Source organism: Neovison vison, chromosome 6 (assembly GCF_020171115.1).
Source record: "Neovison vison isolate M4711 chromosome 6, ASM_NN_V1, whole genome shotgun sequence".
In the NCBI taxonomy this organism is placed as follows: domain Eukaryota; kingdom Metazoa; phylum Chordata; class Mammalia; order Carnivora; family Mustelidae; genus Neogale; species Neogale vison.
In genome coordinates, this window is record NC_058096.1 from 48,525,226 (window position 1) to 48,552,964 (window position 27,739).

Sequence of the window (27,739 nt, forward strand, 5' to 3'; positions counted from 1 at the left end):
CACTTTTAGTCAAAATTTAAGAGCCCGGGAAGACATGCTGTATGTACTTTGAGATACTAAGAAGAATTCCTTTTTTTTTTTTTTTTTTTTAAAGATTTTATTTATTTGACACAGAGAGAGCACAAGCAGGTAGAGAGAGAGAAGGAAGCAGGCTCCCCGCTGAGCATAGAGACCGATGCGGGGCTCAATCCCAGGACCCTGGGGTCATGACCTGAGCCGAAGGCAGAGGTTTTAACCCATTGAGCCACCCAGGTGCTCCATAACTTAAATACTTTTATACTCAAAAGTTTCCCGGTTTTGTTAACTATATGGTTTTCCTGCCTGTAAATAGCCTTAAGATGATGACAGCTGAGATATATTGGGACAGTTTAAACTACAATTTTGAGTTTCCAGAGGCCTGGTATTCTATCTGAATTGTTTTAAAACCAAAACAGCTGCTTGTTGTTTTGAAACATAGCCTTTATTTAGCCCTCAATTAATAAAGGGTAGATAACTTAAGGCATCCCTTCTGAAAGACGACAGAGTGGTTGCAAACTGTGCTCAAAACTCATTGGTGAAAAGTTTGAAGATCACTTTAGTCACAAGGCTCAGGTCTGGTTCACAAACTTCTAGGCTGCCATGCAAGTATAGGTAGGAATAAAGGAAGCTGGCTCTGCTAGCTTCCCCCCCCCATGACATGTTGAGATTTTTTAAAAAATTAACATATAATTTATTATTTGCCCCAGGGTTATAGGTCTGTGAATCGCCAGGCTTACACATTTCACAGAACTCACCACAGCACATACCCTCCCCAATGTCCATAACCCAGTCACCCTATCCCTCCCCTCCCACCCCTCAGCAACCCTCAGTTTGTTTCCCAAGTAAGAGTCTCTGATGGTTTGTCTCCCTCCCCATCTGCTAGCTCTCAGCAGCTCTCTTCGTTTCACCTAAGGAAAAATGTTCTCTAGTCATACCAAAAACTTACTTTGCTTCATATACTAACATGACCTATTTTCAGTTAGTTTGAGCCCACAGAGATTGATTATGGTTTTATTCTATACTATGATAAATAAATAAACTACCTTTTATTTAAAGAACAGATAGAAAAGCTTGAATGTAATATTTATTTGGTGAATTTACATGTGAGGTCAATTACAAAAGAAAAGATACAGACAGATGTAGCTTTCAGTGCAGTTTCAAATAGTTTTCAGAACGAGCAATAGTCCATGAGGATTTGGAATGATAGTATTGAATGGCACATGCTTCAGTTTCCTTCGTGTGTTTTTCTTCTACCCAACCCCAAAGGGTAGGAAGGGAGAACAGTTGAAGAAAATACCAGTGTTAATGTAAATACAGCCATGCAAATAAAAACTTTCAAGTCAGAGGTTATTCGGAGATGTAGAACATTTCTGTATCCAGGAGTTGTGATAGCTGGTACATAATTTAAGAACTAAAATACAGAGTTCTCAAACTCTTCTGTTATCCAAGCCATCTTAAATTGTGTTAAATTGTCCCCTCTAGGGGCCTCCAAACTCTGACTCTGGAAGGGGTAATTTTCTAGTTTCTAAGAAGATACCATTTATAGACAAAATCTTTTTGACTTCACTGGGATATAGTACCCTCTTACAAAGGGGTAAAATGCTCCTTTACTCCCAAAAATGTAAACTTTAATTAGATTTCATTTCCTGAAATGTTAACTGAAGGCATGCTTGCTCTTTTATTATACTCAAACTTACCTAAATAAACCTCTTCCAACCCCAAATAATCTCAAGAGAGATCTTAAGAACACAACCTCTTTCCCACCAGAAAAATCCCACATATAAACAAAAGGATGGTCTATAAGTGACAACTTGAAAAACAAAACAAAACCCAAAGTGATTTCTAAGTAGAAAGGTAAAGTAAGGAAAAAAAAAAAATCGGTCAGTATTCCTAAGTAAAGACCTGGACATGGGCAGTCAGGCCCTAGAGACCAAGGTTAGCTTAAAACTGTAAAGCATTCCACATTTCCTCAGCACCTTTGAAAATACTGGTTTAATATTCTTTAAGGACATTTAGCCATAGTTAAAGCACTAAAGTTATTACCTCAGGAATACTATGCTTCTGGCTCCATGACTTACATCCTTGTGGAACCTTTAATCACATTTTCTTCACTATAAATTTTAAGCTAATATACACTCTCACACATCACACTTCATCTTTATACACACAACCAACCTGAATTTTCTTTCAAAAATACACTATTAAATAGTGTACTTAATACAGAAAATAGCCACAGGCAGTTTACAAACCCATTCCTGTTTCAGCTTACCTCTTGTCTGGGTCACTCTCCTATTAATTTTCAGTCTTCCAGCATATATATCAGAGTATATTGCTTCTGTGTGATTTACTATATGAAAGCCAGCTGCTTTAAGAACAATGTGCATTATCCATTGGAGTTGCATGGGTTCAAAAGGATTAAGTTGCCACTGATTCTAACCTTTTGCAGAATCAGACATTGTGCATGCTGACAGTGGTTTAAAGGGTCTGCTTTGCTGCCTTCAAAACAAAAATACCCATTTAAGTTTTGTTTTCTAAAAGAAAAACTAAAAAGGATTAACTGAAACCAAAAGAAAACTATTTTACAGCACTTACTTTGTTAATTTAAAAACCAACATGCTGTAAAATACACACAAACACACACACGAAATCATCCAGAACATAACCCCCAACCTCCAAAAAAAAAAAAAGTCAAATCAACAAATCAAAGTTTTTATTTGCATGGCCAATTATCATCTGTACTCTTTGCAACTTTAATATCCCTTTAACGTGTTCTAAGCTTTTGTTGTACAGGGAATAAAGCTGCAACACTGCAAAACTTCCTTCCACAGCCACTCCCACAACACCTAAACATGAAACATGTAACAAATGACAATAGCACAAACAGAAATACTAAGTTCCACCATTCAACACAGTTCATGACAGTGTCTTTAGGGTTCAGTTGAAAAGGGAGTAAACTTCTAAAAAGAGGGTCATTCTCCTTTCCCCCTGATTTTATAACGTTGGTGGTTTTAATCCGTATTTCTTTGCAACTTCTGTCTGGGCATGGGCAGCATCACAGAGTGAGTACAGATGAGCCATCTCCATTTCTGATTTGGCCAGGTTAATAGCTTTGTTGAACATATCAATGGCTTTCTCCATGTTTCCTCTAAAAGAACAATTTTAAATGTTTCACATCCAACAAGTATTTCACAGAATACAATGAAGTTTCTGACCACCCAGTTCCATGATTCTAAAAAAATGGTTCTGTGTAAGAAACAAAATAGTGCCTAGCACATAGGAAGCAATGAATATCAGCTACTATTACAAATACTATGTACTTACATTATACCTTTTGTAGTATTTGTTTATAGGTAAGAACAGTGAGACTAGAGAAATTAAATAACTTATTTGAAATTATGATCTTGTCTGGTTCCTAAATTCTGTGTTTCTATACTATACAGGCTCCCTTAGAAAGCAGTGATGTAACTTCAGAGAACATTAATGGTATTCAGGGGCCTTTACTCTGTGAACTCCTCTTCTTTCCCCTCATCTTTTACCACCAGAATCCCACCTATGCACCTCCACTCCAGTTACACAGGATCCCCCCAGGCCTCTGGCTCTCCTACCTACACATAATACTGAGATGATTTACAGCATCTCTGCCTGACTCACTGTTCTAAGGCCCAGTTCGAATACAATATCCTTATGAAAAATATCCTCCCCTTCTGTCCCGTCTTCCCATAGACATACTATCATTCTATGCAAATCAGATGAATACATATTCATATTCTTAACTACATCCTTAATAGGCACTTCTCAACTTCCAGAACCTATTACAATGCCTGGTAATTAGTATCTGTTTTTTGAGTAAATGGATGAATATGCTTGGTCAAAAAAAATGTAATTTACCTCTTACAGTCTAGATGTGGTTAGGCTTTACATACTTGCCAAGAATCAAGGACTATTTTAATTTGTCACCCATGTATATATGAATATATGCTTTTAATCTTAAATAAACTCTTAAGAAATACAACAGACTTCGGGAGTGACTGTAGTTAAACTCCTACCACAACATCTGCCTATATTAAAGACTTGTTTTTTAAAATATAACTTTCAGAGTTCATGTTTGCTTATTAGGTAGACAGTAGAGTGGCTAAATCCTAGGATAATGGGCAATCTGATTCATTTATTTATATTCATTTACTTACCTGTAAGGTAAGATTTAGAATGGATTCCTTAAAGTATAATTAATATACCAAGAAAACCCATCAAAATGTGTATCAGGGGGTCTTAACCCAGGCTCTACAAATAACTCTATAGCCTTCCTCAAAAAAGATTAAGAACCAGTATCCCATCCTTTCCTAGTGCAAGAATATTCACTTTAACAAACTGGCAAATAAATAATATTTACATGTAATTTTCACAAATTTCATCAGCCTCTATCTATTCTGCCCACTAAAAAGAGAGGACCCAGGAGGGGCTGAATGACAGGGAGTTAAGATAAGCCCTGTAGATTCCTATAAGATCAGTTAATTTGATATTAGTGAAATACAGGAGCTAATATCCTACCCATACTACTGGATCATTATGTAACCCTGTTAACCAGTTTTCTACACTCTTTAGTTAAAATGAAGATCATATACTCCCTACCTTTATAAGGACTGGGATAAAGATCATCTGAAATAAAATTTGGAAAAACATCCAAGCAAGCTTCAGTACCTGGCCTAGAGTGGATACTCAAATGGACAGCAATGCCACTATTCAGGTATATATGACACTAAATTCTATGGCATAAACAGCTGTCACCTGTTAATGGTGGTCCCCAAATGCAACACTGGAAAAATATTTTCACAAAACAAGAAGTTATGAAAAGTAAGAGTTGCAAAAAGTCTTATCTAGCTCCCTGATTTTTAAGAAAACTCATGGGCTCAGGGATGATGTGTCAACATGTCCAGTTACTTGGCTGCTTGCTTATTTGAGGCAGGATCTAGATCTTCCTGTATTCTGAGAGGAACCCTTATGCTGCACTGCACTGCCTAAGCACACTCAGGTATTTTTTTCTCCAACAGAAATAACATAGGTGAAAAGAGGGAAGAACACATAAGAGATATTAAAGAAAGATCAAATTTTCCTTTCTAATGCATATGCTTGACTTAACAAAACTTTTTAAGGGTAACTTTTACAGGAAAAAAATGAAAGAAGGCAAATCAGTTATATAGTTTAGAGGGACGCTTCCTTCAAAAGTCATGACATTAAGAATTTAATGGATATTGACAATAACCTATTTGTAATGAGAAGAATAAAGATAAATATCTATGGAGCTGACTTAAATTTCTTTACAACAAGGTATAGAAGTTACCTTTGCACTTCAATAGTTCCCATGGTTTCATAGGCAAAATCACATTTATTGTCAATTTCAATAGCCTTGCTGATGAGCTCCAAACCTCTATCCAGATCTTGCTTCCACTGAAGCTGAAGTAAACTGCAAATGCAACAAGGCAGTCAGATGTATAGGAATATAAGCAGGTGGCTCCATTTCTGCCCTCAATGAATTTACAAGGAAAAACAATCTAAAACAGTATATAATCAGCATTAATTTTTCCCCTCAATTTTATATTGGTTTTATAGTCCAAATTCCTTATTATAAAAAAAGTTTCCAAAGGTCCAGACTCTTATTACTAACTTACCTTGCAAAGCTGCTTTACTTTTTCTACAGTTTTTTAAAAATGATAAGTACATAAGTACTGGAAAAACTTATTTGGTAAGTTATTAGGTAACATTTGACAGGATGTTCAGAACTGAAATCTTTAGAGTGAAAACAGTATATTTACCAACTGCTGTGTAAGAATGAAACATAAAATTTTAAAAATTAACAATGAAGCCATCTATAGCATTAAGAAATATGTCAGTTAACTCACTGATACTATCAGTCCTTCCACTTCCCTTCTTAATGACCAGAAGATATCCATATTACATGCAGGATACACAGTTTCTTACAGAAACAAAGAGGTATACAAAAACATACATACCCTTTATGAACATATGTTGTGGCATTATCTGGCTCCAAATCAATACATTTATCATACATATCATCAGCTTTACCAAACTGCTGTTGATCTGTTAATGCCTATGTGAGGAGATAACTTAAGTCATATTAAGGTTAACTGTCAGCCAAAGCAATTAAAAGTATATTGTTCACTAATTAAAATTTACTTAACTTATCCATTCATTACCCACTTAAATGTTACATCTTTATTTAACAAAGCACTGTTGTAAATATGAACTCTTACCTGTTCTTTCTTTTTGTCAAGTGGGTATATACAACAGCAGATGATCTCGTACAGTGAATACCAGAGAAAGTCCCACTTTTAGTGCCAATTCCAGTTCTAATATCAGTTTCCCACAGGTATACTCAAGTCACTTATTCATAATTTAAGGACTTATTTTTAAAGACAGTACTCATTTGGAAGAATAAATTCAGTTATGTGGTAACTACTGTCAGTCATTCCTTAAAATGTTAATAAAAAGAGGTGCATGGGTGACTCAGTCATGAAGCACCTGCCTTTGGCTCAGGTCATGATTCCAGTGTCGTGGGAGAGCCCCATTTCCGGGCCCCCTGCTCAGTGGGGAACCTGCCTCTCCTTCTTCAGCTTCCCTGTGCTTGTGTTCCCTTTCTTGCTATCTCTATCATAAATAAATTAAATCTTTAAAAAACAAGAAGTTGCTAAAAGAAAAAAAAAAGCAGCTACAGTGAACTATTTTAGGGCAAATCCCATGGCAGAAATGAAACACTTGCTTTTAGGGATACCAGTTCACACTGAACCTAACTTTGAGACTTGGCCTGGATCTAAGCTCAAACTTGAGAGTTAAAAAAAGGTTACATTATATCTAACTGTTTATTTATATATAATGTAACATATATATGTTATCTCATGAAGTAAAAACCACAAGGGTGAAAGGACAGAAATTTTAGACTAGTAACATTAGTGCTGATAAGAAGATAGCTCAATAAGCCATAGCTATTCTGAAGGCAACATAGTGACAGGGAAAAATGCAATTAGAAAAGCTCCCAGGGCGCCTGGGTGGCTCAGTCATTAAGCGTCTGCCTTTGGCTCAGGTCATGATCCCAGGGTCCTGGGATCCAGTCCCACATCAAGTTCCTTGCTCAGCAGGAAGCCAGCCTGCTTCTGCCTCTCACTCCCCTTACTTGTGTTCCCTCTCTGTCAAAAAAATAAAATCTTAAAAAAAAAAAAAAATGCATGTAAGAAATTAAAAACAACTTTCAGAAAGGTTTGGAGGTAGGAATCTATCACAGATGGTCATTTTTATTTAAATTAAAAAAAAATTTTTAAAAGATTTTGTCAGAGAGAGTAGGAGTGGCAGGCAGAAGGAGAAGCAGGCTCCCCACAGAGCAAGAAGCCCAATGCAGGACTTGATCCCAGGACCCTGAGATTATGACCTGAGCTGAAGGCAGATGCTTAACCAACTGAGCCACCCAGGTGTCCCATGGTCATTTTTAAAGTATTTCCTATTTCTGTGATGTTTGGGGTAGCAGAAAAACACTTCTTTGGAATAAAAAAGAATAAGAGAAGATATTACACAGCATACTGAGATGTCTGGTTTATGAATATATCAAAAGCAACTTCCAACGTAAAGACTAAGAGAAAACATTTTGAGATGATTTACTTACATAAGAAAGTCTAACTGCGGCTGTAAGAAGCTAACCATTTTCATTCAAATGACTTAAAATTAGTAAGTTTTCAAAGACTTTAGACTACAATTAAAAGGTGAAAATAACTTAAGTGTACATTCTCCTTTCCATACCTTCGATCCTAAAGCAAGGAAAGGTTTCAGATTTGGCAAACCACAGAGGAATTAAAATGAGCTGTTCAGCCTATCTAGCCATTTAAAAGGACAGTGATCTAAATAGGAAGAAAAGCCTTTCCATCACATTCTTCCTACCAACAGCACAGAGTAAATTTTCCTCAGGTAATTAACTTTTGCTAATCTAATCCAAATGAACACTTGAGGGAAATACTCAACTTGAGCTTCCCCATGTTGAGTTTAGGGCCAGCATTCTCAAACTGTATTAATACAGGAGTCACTCTAAGATGATTCAAGACTGTTTTGGAGCCAGGAGAATCATAACAGGAACAAAGCCATTCATGTTCACAGAGGCTGCAACCAGGGAAGAACTGTTTTCTAATTTCCATACTGAAATTCAGCATATAAATGCAGTTCTTTAAAGACTGGAAACTGGGAGCTCTGCTGGCTCATTCAGTGGAGCACACAACTCTTGAATCTGGGGTTTTGAGTTCGAGCCCCAAGTTGGATACAGAGATTACCTCAAAATGAAATCTTTAAGGGGCACCTGCATAGCTCAGATGGCTAAGCTTCACTCTTGACTTTAGCTCTGGGTTGTGAGATCAAGCCCTGAATCAGGCTCTTCTGGGATACAGCCTGCTTGAGATGCTCTCCCCTGCCTTCTCCCTCTGCTCCTCCCCCACCTCTAAAAAATAAAATTTTGGAAACAAACAAAAAAAAAAGCCAACTGAAAAAAAATATGAAAAATCACATTTACCTGAGCATAAAGTGCATAGCCTTCAGCACACCTTGGAAATTTCTTTATGACCTCTTCGAAACCTTTCATAGCTGCTTGGATTTGTGAAGAATTGTTTCCCGTATATGCCTGGCGATACTGTTTAAAACAATCAAAACAGGCCTGTCAAATCAAGAACTCAAAAACGTGTGGAATTTAACATATTATGACAGTCACACAAAATCACATAAATATTTCCAGAAAAGCAGGTGATTTGCTAACCTAATTTGCTGCATCTAAAAGGGTTCCAAGGAAATATCTCCGGAGCAGGGATCCATAGGCTATGTACAACTATGACTTCATTGCCATTATATAATTTCAAGATGTTCAATAATCTAGAAGAAGGCATACTAACTTGTAAGAAGTTAACTTTGCATATAAATGGGGGAGTTTTAAATCTAATATAATTTATTACACCTTACCAAAGTTACTATTAAGCTTCATCTAATAACATTTTTCATCCACAATTTAAATATGCTTGTGACCAATTTCTTTAAAAAGTCTTTTAGGATTCAGGCTATAGGGTTAACTGGAATATCTCATTTCACTAAAAATGAACTTATTTTAGTTGATTTTCAGCTTTGTGTTTTTAAATATTAACAATGTGAGATAGAGAGCAGTTATCTGGTATGATTTAAGAGTATTTCCTCAAATGCTTTTGTTTTTTTTTTTGTGCTAGCTTATGGTTCAAAACAAAACAAAACAAAAAAAAAAACCAAACAAACCAGCGAGAACAGTGCTGTTTAGGGGAGCATGAAATCAGGGAGAAACATCTTATCAAGATGAACTCAAATAAAACATTCAGAGGAATACAGGAGCAATACCTCAATTAGCAAATACACTTCTATTTCCCAAAACACATTTTTCCCTTGTAGTCATCCTCTGGGGGGAAAAAGAGATGATGGTTTTGTGGACAGTGAGATACTTTTTTTGTTAACAATGGGAAATAAAAATGATGTTTAGGAAAATACAATATAAAGTAGAACCTACCAATGCAAAACATTTCTGAGCTTGTGCCAGAGCTGACTCAGGTCTTAATCTAATACATTCATCAAAATCTGCGACTGCTTCTTCAACTTGATCAAGCAGTATTTTCAGCTAAGAAAAACAAAACACACACACACACAACAAATATACACAATGCAAAATAATAGGCACACCAGTTGAGTACAGTGTTTCTTAATCATGGTTTAGCATCATGCTATGCATGTAGTAGTTATTCAGTATAGAATTACTTTCTAGAAACAGTGAACTAGAAAAATCCTATCATTTATTTATAAAAAAGATTTTATTTATTTATCTGACACAGAGAGAGATGGTGAGAGAGGGAATACAAGCAGGGGAAGTGGGAGAGGGAGAGGCAGCCTTCCTGCTAAGCAGGAAACCCGATGTGGGGCTTGATCCCAGGACTCTGGGATCATGACCTGAGCCAAAGGCAGCTGCCTTTCTGTTATTATATGGATAGCCTATATACATTCCACCCTAATGCATTTCAAGAAACCATCCATGTTAAACAGGTAATAAAGCCATGTGTTTCCCAGGTGAGGCTGAAACTGGGAATGGTTTTCATCACTACATATCCTTACTAAAAATCAAATATGCATATTATAAAACTCCATTCAGAAGAGATTTTTTGGTACTATTGGTATAGTCCAGGACAAAATCTCCTTACAGCAAGAAGCCCACAGAAATTCCCTGTTGATTCTAGCATTAACTCAAATGTTCAGTAAATTTTTCAATGTCACTGAAAACCTAAGAGCCAGAAATACCTGAAAACCAAACTTGAACTGGCAGGCCAATATCTGTAGGCTTCTCTCTCTCTCTCTCTCTTTTTTTTTAAATAAGCGAATACCAAAATTCAAAGGACAAATATTTAAGATAGGACTAAATAAATGCCAACCCAAACTATAATACTATACTTTGTTCACAGCGATCAGAAACGATACAGGAAACTTGTGACAACATTCTCAAAAATGGTATCGTATTTCTCAATCCAAAGGTCAGAACTCCTGATAAGAAAATTAATTTACCTGTCCTCGGTGGTGATAAACATCTGCATTTTGAGGATCAATGTCAGCAGCCATGTTAAAATCCTGAGTAGACAGCAAAGGCTGCTGCTGTTGCATGTACATGCTGCCTCTTTTGATAAGAGCATTTGCTCGAAGCTACATAACCAAAATGAGAGGTTTGTCATTACTAGAATTTAGCCTTTTAAAAAAAGTCTTTTTTGAAGTCTAATTCACACATCAAAAGCTCATCCTTTAAAAGTGTACAAGTCAGTCATTTTTAATATATTCACAGAGCTGTGTAGCCATCAGACTAATTCCAAACATTTCCATCACCCCCAAAAGAACCTCATACACATTAGCAGTCATTCCCCATTTCCTTCCTAATCTTCAGCCCCTGGAAACCAATCTACTTCCTATTTCTACAGATTTGTATGTTCTGAACATTCACATAATAAATGGAATTGTACATTATGTGGCCTTTCTGCGTCTAGCTTCCTTCATTTAACATAAGGTTTTCAAGGTTCATCTATGTTATAGCGTGTGTCAATATGTCATTTTTCTCTATGGCTGAATAATATTCCACTGTAAAGACAGACCACAATTTATCTGTTCATTGGCTGATGAACATCTGAGTTGCTTCCACCTTTTGGCTATTATGAATAATACTGCTATGAACATTTATGTACAAGTTTTTGTGTTGATATATATATTCATTTCACTTGGGTATATTCTTTAGAGGGGAACTGCTGGGTCATATGGTAACTCAATATATTTAAATTTCTGAGGCACTCCCAAACTGATTTCCAGAGGGACTTTACCATTTTACATTTTTACCAGCAATGTGTAAGAGTTCCAATTTTTCCATATCCTCACTAATACTCTTAACTGTCCATCTTTATGATTATAGCTATCTTGGTGGGTATAAAGTGATACCTCATTGTAATTTTGGTTTTCATTTCCCTATGGCAAGTGATCCTGAACACCTTTTCATATTCTTATTGACCATTTATATATTCTTCGGAGAAAGTCTGTTCAGATCTTTGACCTATTTTTAAATTGGGTTCTACTGTTGAGTTCTGTATATATCCTGGATAAAAGCACCTTACTGGATACATGATTTGGGAATATCGTCTCCCATTCTGTGGAGTATGTTTTCTCTTCCTTCATGGTGTCTTTTGAATTACAAATGTTTTTAGTTTTGATGATTTTTGTACTGTTCCTATATCTAAGGAATCATTGCCTAATCCAAGGTAAGGAAGATTTCCTCCTAAGTTTTCTTCCAAGAGTTTTATAGTTTGAACTTTTACATTTAGGTCTCTCATCCATATTGAGTTAATTTTTGTATAGGGCACATGATAGTTATCATTACTACTTGCCATTAAAACAATTAAGTCATGGCCATGAAAGAAAAAAATAGGTTTCTTCTCCAAAAAAATGCTTTGAGACAAAAGTAAATTTTCTTTCAATGAAACAAATAAGAATACCCCCATAATTATAACAAAACCAGAAGATATTTGTAATCACTAGGAAATAAAATGCAAAGTCATATTACTAGGGTATCTTCAACTTGAAAACCTCAATTTGAAAGGAACTTCTAACAAATACTTAGTTGTAATGCCTTTTGTTTATAAGAGGTTAAGATAGTTTATTAAATACTTAAGCCTTGAAAACAACTTTTACAATCCACACCATACATGAATGATTCATTTGGAGGTGAAAAAAGCCAGAATTTAGTGAGGAAACAAACAACAGAGATGTTAACAAACTAATAAATGAATTTAGTTAACTGGTAGCTGAGCTCTGTCTTATTAAAACACTGAGTAGAAGGCTCATATAATTCAACAGATCCCCTTAAATCTTAATTATGAAAATAATTATATACACATAAAAAGCTGTTCCAACCACACAACTATAGAAATTTTTGATCTACTTTAGTATATCTCTCTGTATCGTATTTTTAGAACCCATTTTTAAATTCATGTAACATAAAATCTTTCAGATTAAATGTGCTTTGTTAAATGCATTTTACAATCTTGTATGACCTATAACATTAATATATCACCCTTACTCCTATCTAAATATAGTCTAATACAGTAGGCAGTGGCTATAAAAGGAAGCTGAGTTACCAGATGCCATAGAAAAAAGAAAAAAATTCCTTTTCTGGTTAAAGATAACTATCACAGATATTTACATTTCAGTTTCACTGTATCAAATCATCATTAGGTGTAGCTGCTTCCAAAATAAAAACAGCCTTTTGGGGAATGGCAACGTCAATGTGAAAAATTTAGCAGTACATGCTAAAGCCACACTTTATAGTTAATTCTTTTCACACACACACACATTTTAAAAGGTACCTTCACATTAGCTTCTTTCAAACTGATGACTTTATCTAAATCTGGTTTGGCCGCATTGGCATTGCCAATAAGCAGGTAGAAGGTAGCTCGTAGTAATAATGCTTCTGCCATGTATTTGCCTTGAGCATCTATTTCTTTTGAGCATTCACTTATTATTTTATCATAGTTTTCTTCTTCCATATACTGTTTGGCCCTTAAATATCCAGAACTGAAAAAAAAAAAATGAACATAGGAAATTATTTACTAAGAAAGGATCAAATGCTGAAACTTGCCACACTTAGCATTTCTAGAGTTAAGCAACTGCCCACTTCCCTTATTCCAGTGTAGGACTGGAATGGGGCAGTGGGGAGAGGGATAACAGATCAGGCTTCCTGACAGGGACTGGGATTTTTCTTGATGTCTTGCGAAGTTTAAAGAAAGGTTAACAGCAGAATCAATAGCAGAAACCTAGGGTTACTGCCTAGGCTTCAGCATTTATATATGTTAAAAGATGAACTAATGACTGACTGATCTGCAACTTGGACAAGGATCTGGTCTTATTCACCTTCAAACATATGGCACACTGATGTCACTCAACAGTTATTTTATGACCAACAGAAAGAAAAGAGAAATAAGAGATAATTAAGCTTAGGTCACAGAAGCCAAGCTAAGAGACATGACCCAATCTGTGCTTGGTAAAGAACACTCTGTTGTGGAAAACGCACTGTAAAAGAGCAAGACGGGAGGCAGAGAATTATCTGAAGGGCTCCCATCCAGAATCTGTGCTGTTTCACCTAAATAAACAGACCCAGAATGAAGAGATGGAAATATCAAAGAAGGAAATTTAAAGGAAGAGTCTTCTATTAAGTACGACATTTAATAAACTACACACTTTCTTACTTTTTAAAATACATGATTATTCTTCTAACGTCTTTATTCTTCTAAGACGATAAAATTTATTGAGGATGCTTGTAGAAGGGATTTTTTTTTAATGTGAAAAGGAAATTAATACTAACTAACCTCTATGGGGTCTTATAAATGTAAGGTTCCTTAAGTTAAGAGTATATTTTCTCATTTCATTTGTTATACATCCCAAGTAGAGAAAACTGGCAAGCAATTTAAGCTTTATCAGTCAAAATCTTATAAGCTCTCTTAATTTATCTTAATTAATAATTACATTCTAATATTCCCCGCATTTTAACTTCATTGTAGTTTTTCTAGCAAGGACTGACTATTCCCTAGCCTGAAGAGGAAATTATTGGCATTGCCTTAAACATTTACTTCTCAACTACAATTTTCTGAAAAGACTGTGTATCAACTAACTAAAGTTTGAGTTTCTTGATACAATTATGCATAGTATCTTTCCTTAAAAGGTGGCCAACAATGGTTGAAAATTTGGAGACAAAAATCGAAAGCAATGTTTCCTCAAACTTTCCAATATGCTATAGATGTAAAACTCTGTTTTGCTACGGAACAATATTCCCATTTTTCTAGAACTCATTAAAAAATGCCATATTAGTAGTAATACTGTACCTTCTCTTAGAAAGGAGAGCCAGCTTTACCACCAAAACACAATACTGATAAATATAAATGGACAAGCAGACTATGTGACTTATATACCACATCACATCACTTGACCTCCAGTTGTAAACATAGCATATCTTGTACTTTGGTTTCTATTCTCTGTAGAAGCAAACCCAAGAAGCCCAAAGAATGGCTAGGCAAGCAGAAAACAAAGAAAAAACTCTGAAGGAAGTCACTCTTCAGGGCACTCCTAAGTTCCTCATAGTTTATAATATTCCCTGCACTAAAGCATCTGGATGCTGAGCTACATGACAATTTTCAAGTTAGTGCCCTTGTTCCAATACAGTCAACCACTTGACTCACTGGGAATCCTCTTGAGAATATCATGTAGGAATACACAGATACAATGCTTGATATACTTACTTCTCTTTAACTTCTGAGGCCTCTCCTTCTTTGTCTTTATCTTCATCAGACTTCTCTCCTTTAAGCATGGGCTGAGAAATAATATCATCTGTGAAGGAACTGAAGTAAGATTTGATAAACTGTGGAGATGGCATCAGAGGCTCACGATTCTGAAATAAAATCATGTTAAAATCATATTAAAATGAGAAAACACTAACCATAGAAGCAGGTACATTTGTGCAACACTGAAAATGACTGCTATAAAAACTGGAATCTCATTCTCAGGTAACTGAAGAATATTAGGGTCCAAACCACAGGACAAGAGACAGCGGAATAGGTAAAGTTACCCATCCCAAGCAGATTTTAAATGACATCCCTCTGGGACTCTTTGGGTGGTGCAGTTGGCTAGGCATTCAAGTTTTGTTTTCGGCTCAGGTTATAATCTCAGGGTCATGAGATCGAGCCCCATGTTAGGCTCTGAGCGGAGCGTGGAGTTTGCTTAAGACTATCTCTCCTTCTCCCTCTGCCCTACACACACACACACACACACACACACACACACACACAGACACTCTCTCTCTCTCTCTCTCTCTCACACTGTCTCAAATAAATAAATATTTAATGACACGTCCTCTCTTGAAAGATGTAAAGTATCAAGAACCCCCTAGGACTACTCACTAAAAGTTAAAAAGGTGAAATGTGTAATACAGGAGGCAAATAACTGTTGAGTTAAAAATTACCTCCTTCTAGTGCAACCTGGCTGGCTCAGTCAGTAGAGTGTGCAACTCTTGGTCTTGGGTTATAAGTTTGAGTCCCATAGTGGGTGCAGAGATTGCTTAAAAATGAAATCTTAAAATGATCTCTCTCTGGTCTCTGTCCTAGAAGATCAGCATCTTAATTAACCAGTCAAGACCACATCTTACACAGGTGCTGTTAAGTCTATTTACCACAGGCTTTCATCTGTCCTCCAGTTGTACTGTGTCTCCATTACAGTAAATGCCATCAAAAGTCTGAACGAAATCTCATTTATTTTTTTAAAAATTTCTCTTAAAGTTGATGGCTCATTTTAAAAAATTAACATACATTATTTGTTTCAGGGGTACAGGTCTGTGAATCATCAGTCTTAAACTAATTCATAGCACTCACCATAGCACATACCCTCCCCAGTGTCCATCACCCAGCCACCCTGTCTCTACCCTGCAACCCCGTCTAGCAACCCTCAGTTTGTTTCATGAGATTAAGAGTCTCTTATGGTTTGTCTCCCTCCCCGGTCCCATCTTGTTTCATTTTTTCCTCACTTCCCCCCAACGACCCTCCACCCTGCCTCTCAAATTCCTCATATCAGAGAGATCATATGATAATTGTCTTTCTCTGACTGACTTATTTCGCTTAGCATAATACCCTCTAGTTTCATCTAAGTTGTTGCAAAGGGCAAGATTTGGGTTTTCGGATGGCTGCATAGTATTCCATTGTGTGTGTATACACACACACACACACACACACCCACATCTTCTTTATCCATTCATCTGTTGATGGACATCTAGGCTCTTTCCATAGTTTGGCTACTGTGGACATTGCTGCTATAAATATTTGGGTGCATGTGCCCCTTCAGATCCCTACATTTTATCTTTAGGGAAATTTCATTTCTTACTTAAATTACCACTTTTGGGCATGGCAACCTGATTCATAATTATGGAAGCATTTTACTTCTCCTTGTAGTCTGACTAGGATAAAGTTTTAAAGAGGGTAGAGAATATGGACATAAAACTCTTCTCACATCTTTTGGATCTTTTAGCTTAAGAATTCAACTCAAAGATTTTTAAATTGAAACGTGACATTTTAGATCATATGCGTAACAAATACCATTTCTGTTATTTTGGTAGATTTAATACTTTTATATTTGAAAGAGGAAAAAAAAAAAGGGAATTTGGCTTTTTAAGTAAATGACCTAATCTAGGATAGAGGAGATTGGGAGGGAAGAAAACACAGGAAATCTAGGGGAAAACCTGTATTTCTGTGGAAGAGATTAAATTTCTTACTCTAGGATTATACAAGTTAATATTTTAAATCAAATGGTCACCCATCAAGTGAAAAGTATGCTTAACTTCAGTATTTCCCTAAAGACTGTGCATAGGAATATACAGGGGCAATCATTTGCCACTTTGAAAAGCAGTACTGAAGACTGAGTAAATCATTAATGTCTTTAGTTTACTATTTCAGTTTGGAAAAGGCACCTCCCTGCCTTCCACAGAGAATTACAAATTTAAAATGAAAACAATGTAAGCAATGGACTTAATAAGTATCAAAGAAACAAGATACAAATTCTAGCTCTGCTACTTATTAGCCAGGTGACCTGTTACATGTCATTTTCAGTTTTCTCATCTCCAGATGGCAATAAAAATACTTGCCTTATTTATCTTACAGGGTTGTTGTAAAAATAAAAACAATAATGTAAAAAGTATTTTGTGGGGTGCTTGGGTGGCTCAGCGGGCTGGGCTTCTGCTTTCAGCTCAGGTTGTGATCCCAGGGTCCTGGGATCAAGAATCATGTTGAGCTCTCTGCTCAGCAGGGAGCCTGTGTCCCCCCTCTCTCTCTGCCTGCCTCTTTGCCTGCTTGTGATCTCTTTGTCAAATAAATTTAAAAAAATAAATCTTAAAAAAAAAAAGTATTTTGTGATTTTGTGTCACAAAGGTGGCATACAAACAGATTAGAAAGTCTAAGTGGAGGGGAACCTGGCTGGCTCAAGTTGGAAAAGCGTGTGACTCTTGATCTTGGGGTTGTGAATCTGAGCCTCATGTTGGGTGCAGAGATTACTTAACAAATAAAAACTTAAAAAAAAAAATTTTTTTTTTAAGTGGAAACTGATTTGGAAACTGTGTAAATGTGGGTTATCTTATATTTTCTTACCACCCCGAAGTCCAACCAGTACAATCACTCAACAATAGCATTATATAAATACACACAAGGAAAGTAGGCTCCTTTGAGGCGGGGAGACTATTACATGGTACTCACCCAGTGTTTTGAGGAACCTGTTCTAAGAAATGATCAAGGGAAAAAAGGGTTCTAGAAGTTAAAGAGACTGAGAACTACACCACTACAGCTACATTCCTCCTGAAGATTCACAATATATCCTAGCACATGAAAGTTGCAGTGAAGAAACCTGTTTTAACTGTTTAACTCAGTGAATATTCAGGAGTGCAAAATTTAAAAAAACAAATATACAGCTTATTGAAGTCAATTTAAAAGTTTCCTTCAAGGGCACCTGGGTGGCTCAGTGGGTTAAGCCGCTGCCTTCGGCTCAGGTCATGATCTTGGGGTCCCGGGATCGAGTCCCACATCGGGCTCTCTGCTCAGCGGGGAGCCTGCTTCCTCCTCTCCCTCTCTCTGCCTGCCTCTCTGCCTACTTGTGATCGCTCTCTGTCAAATAAATAAATAAAATCTTTAAAAAAAAAAAACGTTTCCTTCAAGAAAAAAGGAACAACTACCTTAATATTACTGAAGTTTAGCAGAAAATCTCCAATGATATTTAGTGATGCTTGTGGTAGTCCCATGGCATTCTACTTATAGACCTCCATGACACTTCATTGTATCATGCCTTTCACACTTATTAATGGTCTCTCTCACTAAATTGTAATTCTATAAGGGCAAGGACAATAGCTACCCACCCTCCTAAAATTGCTTTGTTCAATAAATATTTCTTGAATTAAGTCATCTGTTACAGATTGCCTAAAACCAGTGCCAATTTACATATTATGCCTTTAAAAACTTTATTGATATAGGCAGGAATTGGCAAATTTTTCCTCTAAAAGATGACATAATAAGTATTTTAGGCTTTGCAGGCCATATAGTCTCTGTCACAACCACTCTACTCTGCTGTTAAAGCTTAACAGCAGCCAAACACAATGTCGGAGTGCTGTTTCCCAGTTAAAACATTACTTATACAAACAGGGGGCAGACTGGATGAGGCCCACAGGCCTTCTTTGGTGACCCCTAATATGGATGAATTCTTTCAGTATCCTCCAGATATATACCATATTGGATATAGCCTACATTTAACATTCTTATTTTGAAAAGATAAGCCACAAAAGCCTGAGATTACAGGAAGAGAAATACAATCCAGATCTAATTTCATTACTATCACATCCAAGTTTAAGCAGTATAAATTAAAAATGACCCTTCATAATATATGTTCCCTCTACTGACCAACTCAGACTTACCTTGTATTTTTCTTTGGCTTTCTCTTTTCCAAGAAGTTTAAGAACTTTATCAGCTAACAGCATGCTTTGTTGATTTTGGAACCCTTCTAGTATACATACAGCAGTGACATCTAGAAATGATGGAAAAAATGAAGTATAAAATTATTGCAAAGATGATCAGCAGCATCAAATGGGCACCACGTTACCAGAGAAAGCCAAACCAAATTGATAGCCTGATATAGCTATCAATTTTATTTCCAATAAATTGATTCTGTTCAATACTTTAGTTTTATATACTCTATAATCAAACTCAAAGCTCATAAATTCATTTCACTTCTCTGGTCATTTGCTTTCCTCACCTGTGAAATCCAAGGGACTATACTGCATGGTTTGTGATGTTTCTCACCACTCTCACATTCTACATAGTAAATAAACAAGGAATCCAGGAAGATTCTCTTCTGGCCAGTACCTAAAGGCCAAATCAATGAAATGTGGCTCTCTCATGTCTGATTCTTTTTATAGGCCTCAGAGTTATTCCTTGTGTCCAAAGCCATCTGGCCAAGAGTTCTCAATTAAATCTGCTGCAAAATACCATTTTTATCTGGTTATGCCACAGCTCAAGTTAAAGTTGTTTCAAAGTTAAAAGATCAGTGTTTCTTAAAACTCTCAACCTTTCAAAATACTCACACACTGGCTGTTCCCACTCTTTCTGAACTCAGTTTCTTAAACTTCCAAATCCTCTAAACAAGTCAATCTGCTGTATGTCCTCCTGATAACCTGGCTAAGGCCAATGCCAGTATCTTTTTCCCATCCCCTTCCTTTTATCTAAAATCCACTTCACCTCCTTCCTACCAATTATTAACTGTTAGTAACTTCAAGGGCTGGCCTGAAAACTCAGAATTCTCTTTTCCAAAGCAACTGTCCTTCCACCCACCACCAAAGTACATGACACCACAAAACCTAACTTTTCTAAAATGTTCTTTAAACCACCCTCATTTGGTAATCCAGACTTTACAAATAAAATGGCTTTTTCCTTTTAAATAATGTTATTAAAAAATAGTTTTGGCAAAATCTGATTACTGATGCTTTTAAAGTAGTTTAAACTTGCAGAAATCACTTCGGTTAAGCTCCATGTCACCTACAAAAATGTACTTTAAAAGCCAGTGGCCTATATACTCTAACTGAAATTTTGGAAGCAAATATGGCCAATCAGAGGCCACAGAATATTTACAGCATTTACTGAGAATGGAAATTCATCTGATGCTTTGTACCAACTACATACTTTCCAACTGGGTATAAAATCATGTTTGAAAATACCAAGAGCAAAAACCAAATGTTTATTTTAAGGATTCATCTCAAAAATATTTCACATTTATATAGGATAATCCCCCCAAATATGCAGAATCTTAGCAACACTATGACTTACTAAAACCTATTTTCTTATTTCTTATTCATGGAATTACACTGAGGCTCATTATTTGCCCAGTTAAAAATGTATGGGATGTAAACTTCAAAACTTAATACTAATTTAATTCCATAATTAAGAACAAATACTCAAGCACCAGCAATCTCAATTTAAACTAGAAAACAAATTCTCAGTTGGGGAAGAATCTAACTTTTAAATCCAAGTGATTTCTCTACTCACAAGCAGAGTTTCATATAAATTTATCAAAGACTACAAAACCTTTAGTAATTTTCATATGTAAACACAAAAATACCCTCACCTTCTAAACATTCCTTCTTATTGTCTAGCTTCTCGTGGGCTTTTGCACGTCTAAAGAGAGCTTTCACATATTTGGGATTAAGTTCAACAGCCTTTGTACAATCCTGTGCCACCTCTTTCCATTTTTGCTGTAATTGAAAGTATTAAAAAAAAGTCACACTAAAGGAAGCACTGTTCAAGAGAAATCAGTTTTGGAAACTTAACAGGCTGAGTATTAAGAGTCCTAGAACACACAAAAATTTTCCCAATACATAAAAAGAGTTAATATCCACGATATATTACAACAGCTCATATAAATACCTGTAATAAAGAAAAGCAACCTGGTTTTCAAAAATAGGCATAAAACCTACTTGGGCCATCTTTCTACCACCAAATCTACAAGCCTACCTGCATCTTTGTGCTCTTATTATCTCCTCCCTGCTGTTAAAAAAGGAAGTGCCCCTCTTCATCAAAGGCCACCTCTCCACTTGTGGTCCATATTGTCCCCACTCAAGGACGTCACTCTGTTCACTACTACTCCTTTGCATCTATCTACATCTCTAATGAAGCATTCCCATTAGCATAAAAACACTCACTCTAGTATTTTCCATCTTTTAAAAATCCTCCTTTGATAATGTAATTCCCTACAGCTACTACCCCACTTCTCAGCTCCTCTATATTGCCAAACCTCCAAAGAACAGCCTTTCTACTTGATTTCTGCCTACCTCAATGGGTGCTCCTTCTCAATGTCCTTTGTTAAATTCTCCCCCTCCCCTGAGCTCTACAAGTGGAACATTCACGGCCTCATCTCTCCTCTCTCTCCTAGGTGATTATATCTATTGTCCTGGCATTATATAAAATCTAAATTTAGATGGTTCTCTTTAGACCAAACCACTCTCCTTAAAATAGAGATTTCTTAATTCAACTTCTACTTAGCTGTCTAACTCCTTCCGCATTCTACCATTATTAACATTCCTGCTTTTCATTATCCTTCACGACCAATACTACAACAGCAAGTTGTTGGGTCTCAGCTTTTCTTTCATGTTTTACCTCGGCTACTACAACAGCAACCTTATTTGGTCTCCCTGTCTCCACTCTTGCCTCCCTATAATATATTCTTGACAGAACACTGAAAGCAATTTTAGAGGATGTTTCTGCCCTACTTAATATCCTTAAGTATTTCCCTTTACACTCAGAATCAAATCCAATCTCCTTACCTTTGCAAGGCTTTGTCTCATCTGCCCTCTGCTACCTCTCCAACTGGATCTTTCTATACGCCAGGATCCCTTACAATTCTTTAATCACATCAAACTCCTTCCTGCCTCAGAGCAATTACACATATGGTTTCCTCTACTTCTAACACTCTTCTCTACTGTTTTATGTTCCAACCCCATCTCCAGTCATTCCTCTATTGAAGATCAGGTTAATTCTTTAAAGCATTTATGAAAATGTTGTTTAGCAGTTTGCTGTTTAGCAAAACTTGAGCTCCATGCATAACTGTTTGCTCTTATAAACCCAGCTTGTACCGCCATAACCTTCCGTATAGGAGACGGTCCATAAAATTTGGTTGAACAAATAAATGTGCAGAATACAAATGCCCAATAACCACAGAAAAGGATAGTCAACTTTAGCAACATCTTAAGAAGTGTAAATTAAAACAAGTATTTTTCTCCTACCAGAATGGCAAATATTATCAAGACTGAGAATATAAGTTGGTGAGAATGACAGAAAACAAGCATGTTCATATATTATTGTTGGGAGTAGGTACTGATGCTCTTTTTTTATATTTCCATTTCTAGAATTTTATTCTTGAATTTTATCCTCCCAAAAGTATGCAAAAAATACTTATAAGAATATTTACTCAAACACTGAATGCAATAGGTAAAATAGGAAACAATCCAAATGTTCATCAACAGGAAGATGTTCTCAGTACACAACTATACAACAGCTACTATATACAGCATGTCAGAAAGAATGACAAATCTGCATGTGCTAAGAAAAACTGCACAAGATATAGTGGCAAATGAAAGAATATTTTACAATAATACATGGTCTCCCCCAACCCCACATATGGAGAGAAAAAGTTGAAATAATAGCCTCAAATTATTGAGAAGGTTGGGGTCACCAGAAACTATAGCTTCCTGTATCATCTAGTTTTATAAAATCTGATATATATAACTTTGGGTTATATTTGTAACCAGCAAAATTAAAATCTATTCTTAAAAAAGCTATGTAATTAAAGGATATGAAAACAAAAAGCCTGTAATTTCAAAACAATCGAAATTGTTCAGAAAACTGATTAGATTTGGCTGGTATTAAATGAAACACTATGCAAATAAAGCAAGCAAAAAGAAGGAAAAAAAACCCTAAGATACATACCAACTGTTCAAAGGCAGCAGCTCTGTTCTGATAAAATGTGGAAAGGTCAGCGTTCTTCTCTATAGGGCACAAGCTGATCGCCTCAGTATAGCACTGAATAGCTTGTTCATATTTTCCTGCTTTAAAATATTTGTTGCCTTTGTTCTTGGCTGCTTGGGCTCTATCAAGAGAGTTCTAAAATGAGAGGAAATAACACTTACCAATACACAGGAATAGATTCAGATCAGTGATTAAAACAGTGATAAACTGACAGAAGAAAAATGGGGAGGTAGAGTGGCTGTTTACAGTGTACACTGCTTCATGTAAGTATCTTCATGGGATAAAGTCTCAGTACTAGGATTGCTAGACCAACGGTTTATGTACTATTTTTCATATTACAAGTTTTTATTTTATTTAAATTTTAGTTAGTTAACATACAGTGCTATCAGTTTTTGCAGTATAATTCAGTGATTCAACACTTACAAAGTTCTCTCCCATATTATATTTTAAAAATCTACAACCAAGCCCACCTACGAAATCACAGTACAGAGCACTTAACCTAAGAACCCACTTGTAAGAACACAGCTTCTGCAGGATTATGGCTGTAGTTGATCCAAAATCAAGTGATTTATAAAAAGAATGCCTAAATAAGGTTTAAGACTGTTATAGCAACTTCTAGGATTGACTGGTAGAATAAAAATGAAAAGCTGGAGTTCTGAAAAAAATACTCAACTTGTGGAATTATGTGTGTGTACACACACACACACGCACACCTGCAAACAATGAAGCTTCACTGGTAGATTTATTCAACCTCTGCTTTCTACCAAGCATTGTATTAGGTTCTGAGAAGACAACAGTGAGAAAGAGCCAGTCCTAGCCTTCACATAATATGTGAAGCAACTCTAGTACAATGTGGTAAGTGCTATGGAAGGGAACAGTTCAGACTGTTATGTAATCACATAGTGGTATGCCCAGGTATGCCCAGGGTTTCAGAAAAGATTAAAATACCTACATGTTATTTGAAGGATGAGAAGGTAGGTGAATTGGGCAGTGTTCACAGAATATCCAAAGGTGAAAAACATGAGGAAGTGTCAGGGTCCTGGGATTAAGCCCCATATCGGGTTCCCTGGGCAGCAGGAAGCCTGCTTCTCCCTCTCCCACTCCCCCTGCTTGCATTCCATCTCTCACTGTGTCTCTGTCAAATAAATAAATAAAATCTTAAAAAAAAAAGAAGAGATAAAATTGAAGAGGTAAGCAGGATCAAGATTATGGAGGGTCCTAAATGATGACGGGTTTGAACTTTGTTATGGGGAATAACAGAACACCACTTCATGATTTTAAGCATGGGCTGTCAAATTCTGGCAGTGACAAAAAGGATTTAGAAGACAATAAGAAGAGCAGTTATTTAGTTGAGAAATAATGACAGTGGAAATGTAGTAGTCAGACTTAAGAATTTTCTAGATATTTTCCTGGACTGGATGTGGAAAACATGCAGGGAGCAGAAAGTTAAGATGATATCCAAATCTCTGGCTTGGGAAACTAGTTAGATGAGGAACATTGATAAGAGATACTCTCAGGAAAAACAGGGTAGTCTGGATGTGAAATATTTGTGAAGTAATGAAGTGAAAATTCCCCTTAAATTTGGGTCTCTTGAGAGGTCTAGGCTATAGACAAGAAATTAGGGAGCTATCAGTATATGAGATAAATAAAACTCCCACACAACAAGCAAGCATCTAGTGAGGGTGTGGAAGGTTAAGAATAATTATGATAGAACATGAAGATCAAGAAAAGGAAGAGGCAGAGAAAAGAGCCTGGAAAGGACACCGAGAACAATCAGCAAGGGAGGTATCAAGAAATTTTTTAAAAAAGCAAAGATAACCGGGGCACCTGGGTGGCTCAGTGGGTTAAGCCGCTGCCCAGGTCATGCTCTCAAGGTCCTGGGATCGAGTTCCGCATCCAGCTCTCTGCTCCGCAGGGAGCCTGCTTCTCTCTCTCTCTCTCTCTGCCTGCCTTTCCGTCTACTTGTGATCTCTCTGTCAAATAAATAAATAAATCTTAAAAAAAAAAATTAAAAAAAAAAAAAGCAAAGATAACCAGAACATACTATGTCAGAAGCCACAGGAAAAGTTATGAAAATTAAGAGAAGACAATGTGAAATATCACCAAGGATCAAGTGAAATAAAGACTGAAAGGTGTTCATTGTAGTTAGTTATATAGGAATGTCATTGATCATCCTGATTTTTAAAAAATAACTAGAAGCTTGTTTAAGGGGAGAGAATTACTTTACTTCAAAAAAATGACTGAAACAGAGGTTACTCAGTCTGTGACCCCCTAATTAAAATGTTTAAGTTCATTTCTCCCTTCCCATTCTAGAGTGCTTAGATTAGTGGTTCCTAACCATTTCACATGGGATAACTCCTGTGTAACATTAAAAAAACTTGAATACCAGAATATATATTTTATCATCAGATTTAAAAAAAAGATAAAAAAGTTTCTATACTCAATGAAGTTCTAAAGAAATGCACATTTCAAAAGAATCCCAAGTTTGAAAAAGAAATGCCTAAGACATCTACATCTGTCTGTGTAGCCAGAATATCATTACTTTGTGTGTATGTCACAAAGTTTCATGTACAAAAATTATTTTTATGTTTAGTGATAATAGCACTAAAAGCTTTTGTGTTTCTCATTCATTCACTATTCTTCTGTGATTAAAATTAAACTAACAAATGAAATAGGAAATGATCAGAGAATTTCAGATATGAAAATGACACACACAAGTGGGAATTCAAAGAATCTCCCGATTAACACTCTCATTAGCAGCACTCAGAGGCAACAATTTTTAGGGCTGGCAAAGACATGAGACCTAAAATATTGTAATCCTCTTATAGTATGCGGATGACACTAGACCAGAGAGATAAAATAACTTCCCCAAGGTAACTGTGCTAGAGAGTCCACAACAAAGTGCACATCTCCTAGTTCTCAGAGTCCATGGGCTCTTCCAGCATACCATACCGCATCTTTTCTACATTAAAAAAAAAAAAAAAAAAAAGGCGGCAATGTTTTACTCTCCCACTACAAAGACTATCTGGCCCTCTCACAGCCTAGCAAAAGCCTAGCATATAGGTGGGCATTAAACTATGGTAGTTCACTCCCACATCAAAACTTCCTTTAAAGTTTGTTTGACTACTTAGTAAAATCATGTCTTTAACCTGAATAATACAACATGGAAATGACTCACAAATCTATTTGGGAGCTATTTGACCAAAGGTTTCTCTGAACTCTGATTTACTCTGAACTATCACTGTACAATCCGAGAGGCAAATAAAATCTTCCACCCCACCCCATCCCAGTATTGTTAAATGCAGCCAGGCTTATTCCCCACAGCTGTCAGATACCAAAAGGATTTAAAGTCGGTAACAAAACCATGCAAAGCAGTTCACCAAATACTCTGATGCTTGGCCTAACATCAAAGAATCTTTATCACGCACGTCAGGCTCGAACATGTAAATTTTCAGGTAAAATTAAAAAATGAACTTAACATGCTTCTACCAAAAAAGTTTAAGAATTCGCTCCCACAGATTTAAAAAAAAAAAAAAAAAAAAAGGCTACTCAACACCATTTCACTCTGCCAACCAACAGTCACTGTATTTACCTATCCCCTACCCTGAGACACTTCATAAAACAGGGGTGGCTCATTATTAAAAGGTTATTACGGATCAAGTTCTAGGCCTTGGAAACCACAATTCCTATCAACCACAATGTATTAATCGTAAATGGAATCTGGCTTCCTTCACTAGTTAAATACAATCTTCATATTTGCAAAAGTCCCCCGTACCCAAAATGCCAGTGATAAATGCTGTGTCACGAGAAAAAAGACAAATATTTTTTTTGAAACCAAAAGGATTCTATCAAAGAACACTAACTTGTGCCCTCGGGCTATCCCAATCCCTACAAAGGCAGCCAGAAATGCGCTTCCCTAAACCCATGTGCTGCCAGGCAGCTTTCGTCGGATGGGAAGCCCCCTGACCCGCACAACTAGTCAAGGAAAGCCTTCACCCGCTGGGTTCCACCTCCATAGCCCAGGGCTGTTTCTCTCACCATTTCCAGGTGAGCACCGGTGCCCTCGGGATGTCCGCTGCCCGGGGCCGGACTGGCCCTGCCCTCTGGGGTCTTCCTTTCGCTGTTACGCTTTAAACCGCCGGCATCACCTCGGCCCCCAGCCTCCCGGCGTCGCCTCTGCCGGCTCCACAAGTACATGGCACCTGCGCCCAGCAGCAGGGGCGCCCCGACTGCTAGCGCCAGCTGCCATCGCGGTAGGCCCCCAGTGCCAGGGCCCGCAGTCGCGCCGCCGCCGCCCACCCCACTCCCGGAGCTAGGCGCAGCCGCCGCGACCACCGCCGCCTCCACAGGCTTAGAGGCGGCCATGACGAGTGTCCTCCGCCGCCGCCTCCCTGCTGGTCGCGGGCGCCTCAGTCACCAGCTAGCGTGCGAAGGAACACCAGAGGGAGGAAAGGAAAGCCTTGGGCTAGAGAGCACGCTAGGCAGCGAGAGCGGACGACAGAAAAGGGCCAGAGGTCACCGGAAGCCTAGGGCATGCCGGGCCAGACCCGGCCGTCCCT

The 27,739-nt window shown here is 37.0% G+C and overlaps 1 protein-coding gene across 1 annotated transcript; it reads right to left on the minus strand.

Annotated features, from left to right (window-relative positions):
• Positions 1–2,711: 2,711 nt before the first annotated feature.
• TOMM70 (translocase of outer mitochondrial membrane 70) lies at positions 2,712–27,705 on the minus strand. Its single transcript, XM_044251219.1, has 12 exons — positions 27,219–27,705; positions 23,142–23,315; positions 20,785–20,911; positions 19,082–19,191; positions 14,886–15,034; positions 12,960–13,167; positions 10,627–10,761; positions 9,587–9,694; positions 8,579–8,695; positions 6,027–6,124; positions 5,357–5,479; positions 2,712–3,163 (listed from the first exon to the last, which is right to left on the minus strand). The coding sequence occupies exons 1-12, from the start codon at positions 27,543–27,545 to the stop codon at positions 3,010–3,012; spliced, it is 1,830 nt and encodes a 609-aa protein (XP_044107154.1). The 5' UTR covers positions 27,546–27,705; the 3' UTR covers positions 2,712–3,009.
• Positions 27,706–27,739: the final 34 nt, after the last annotated feature.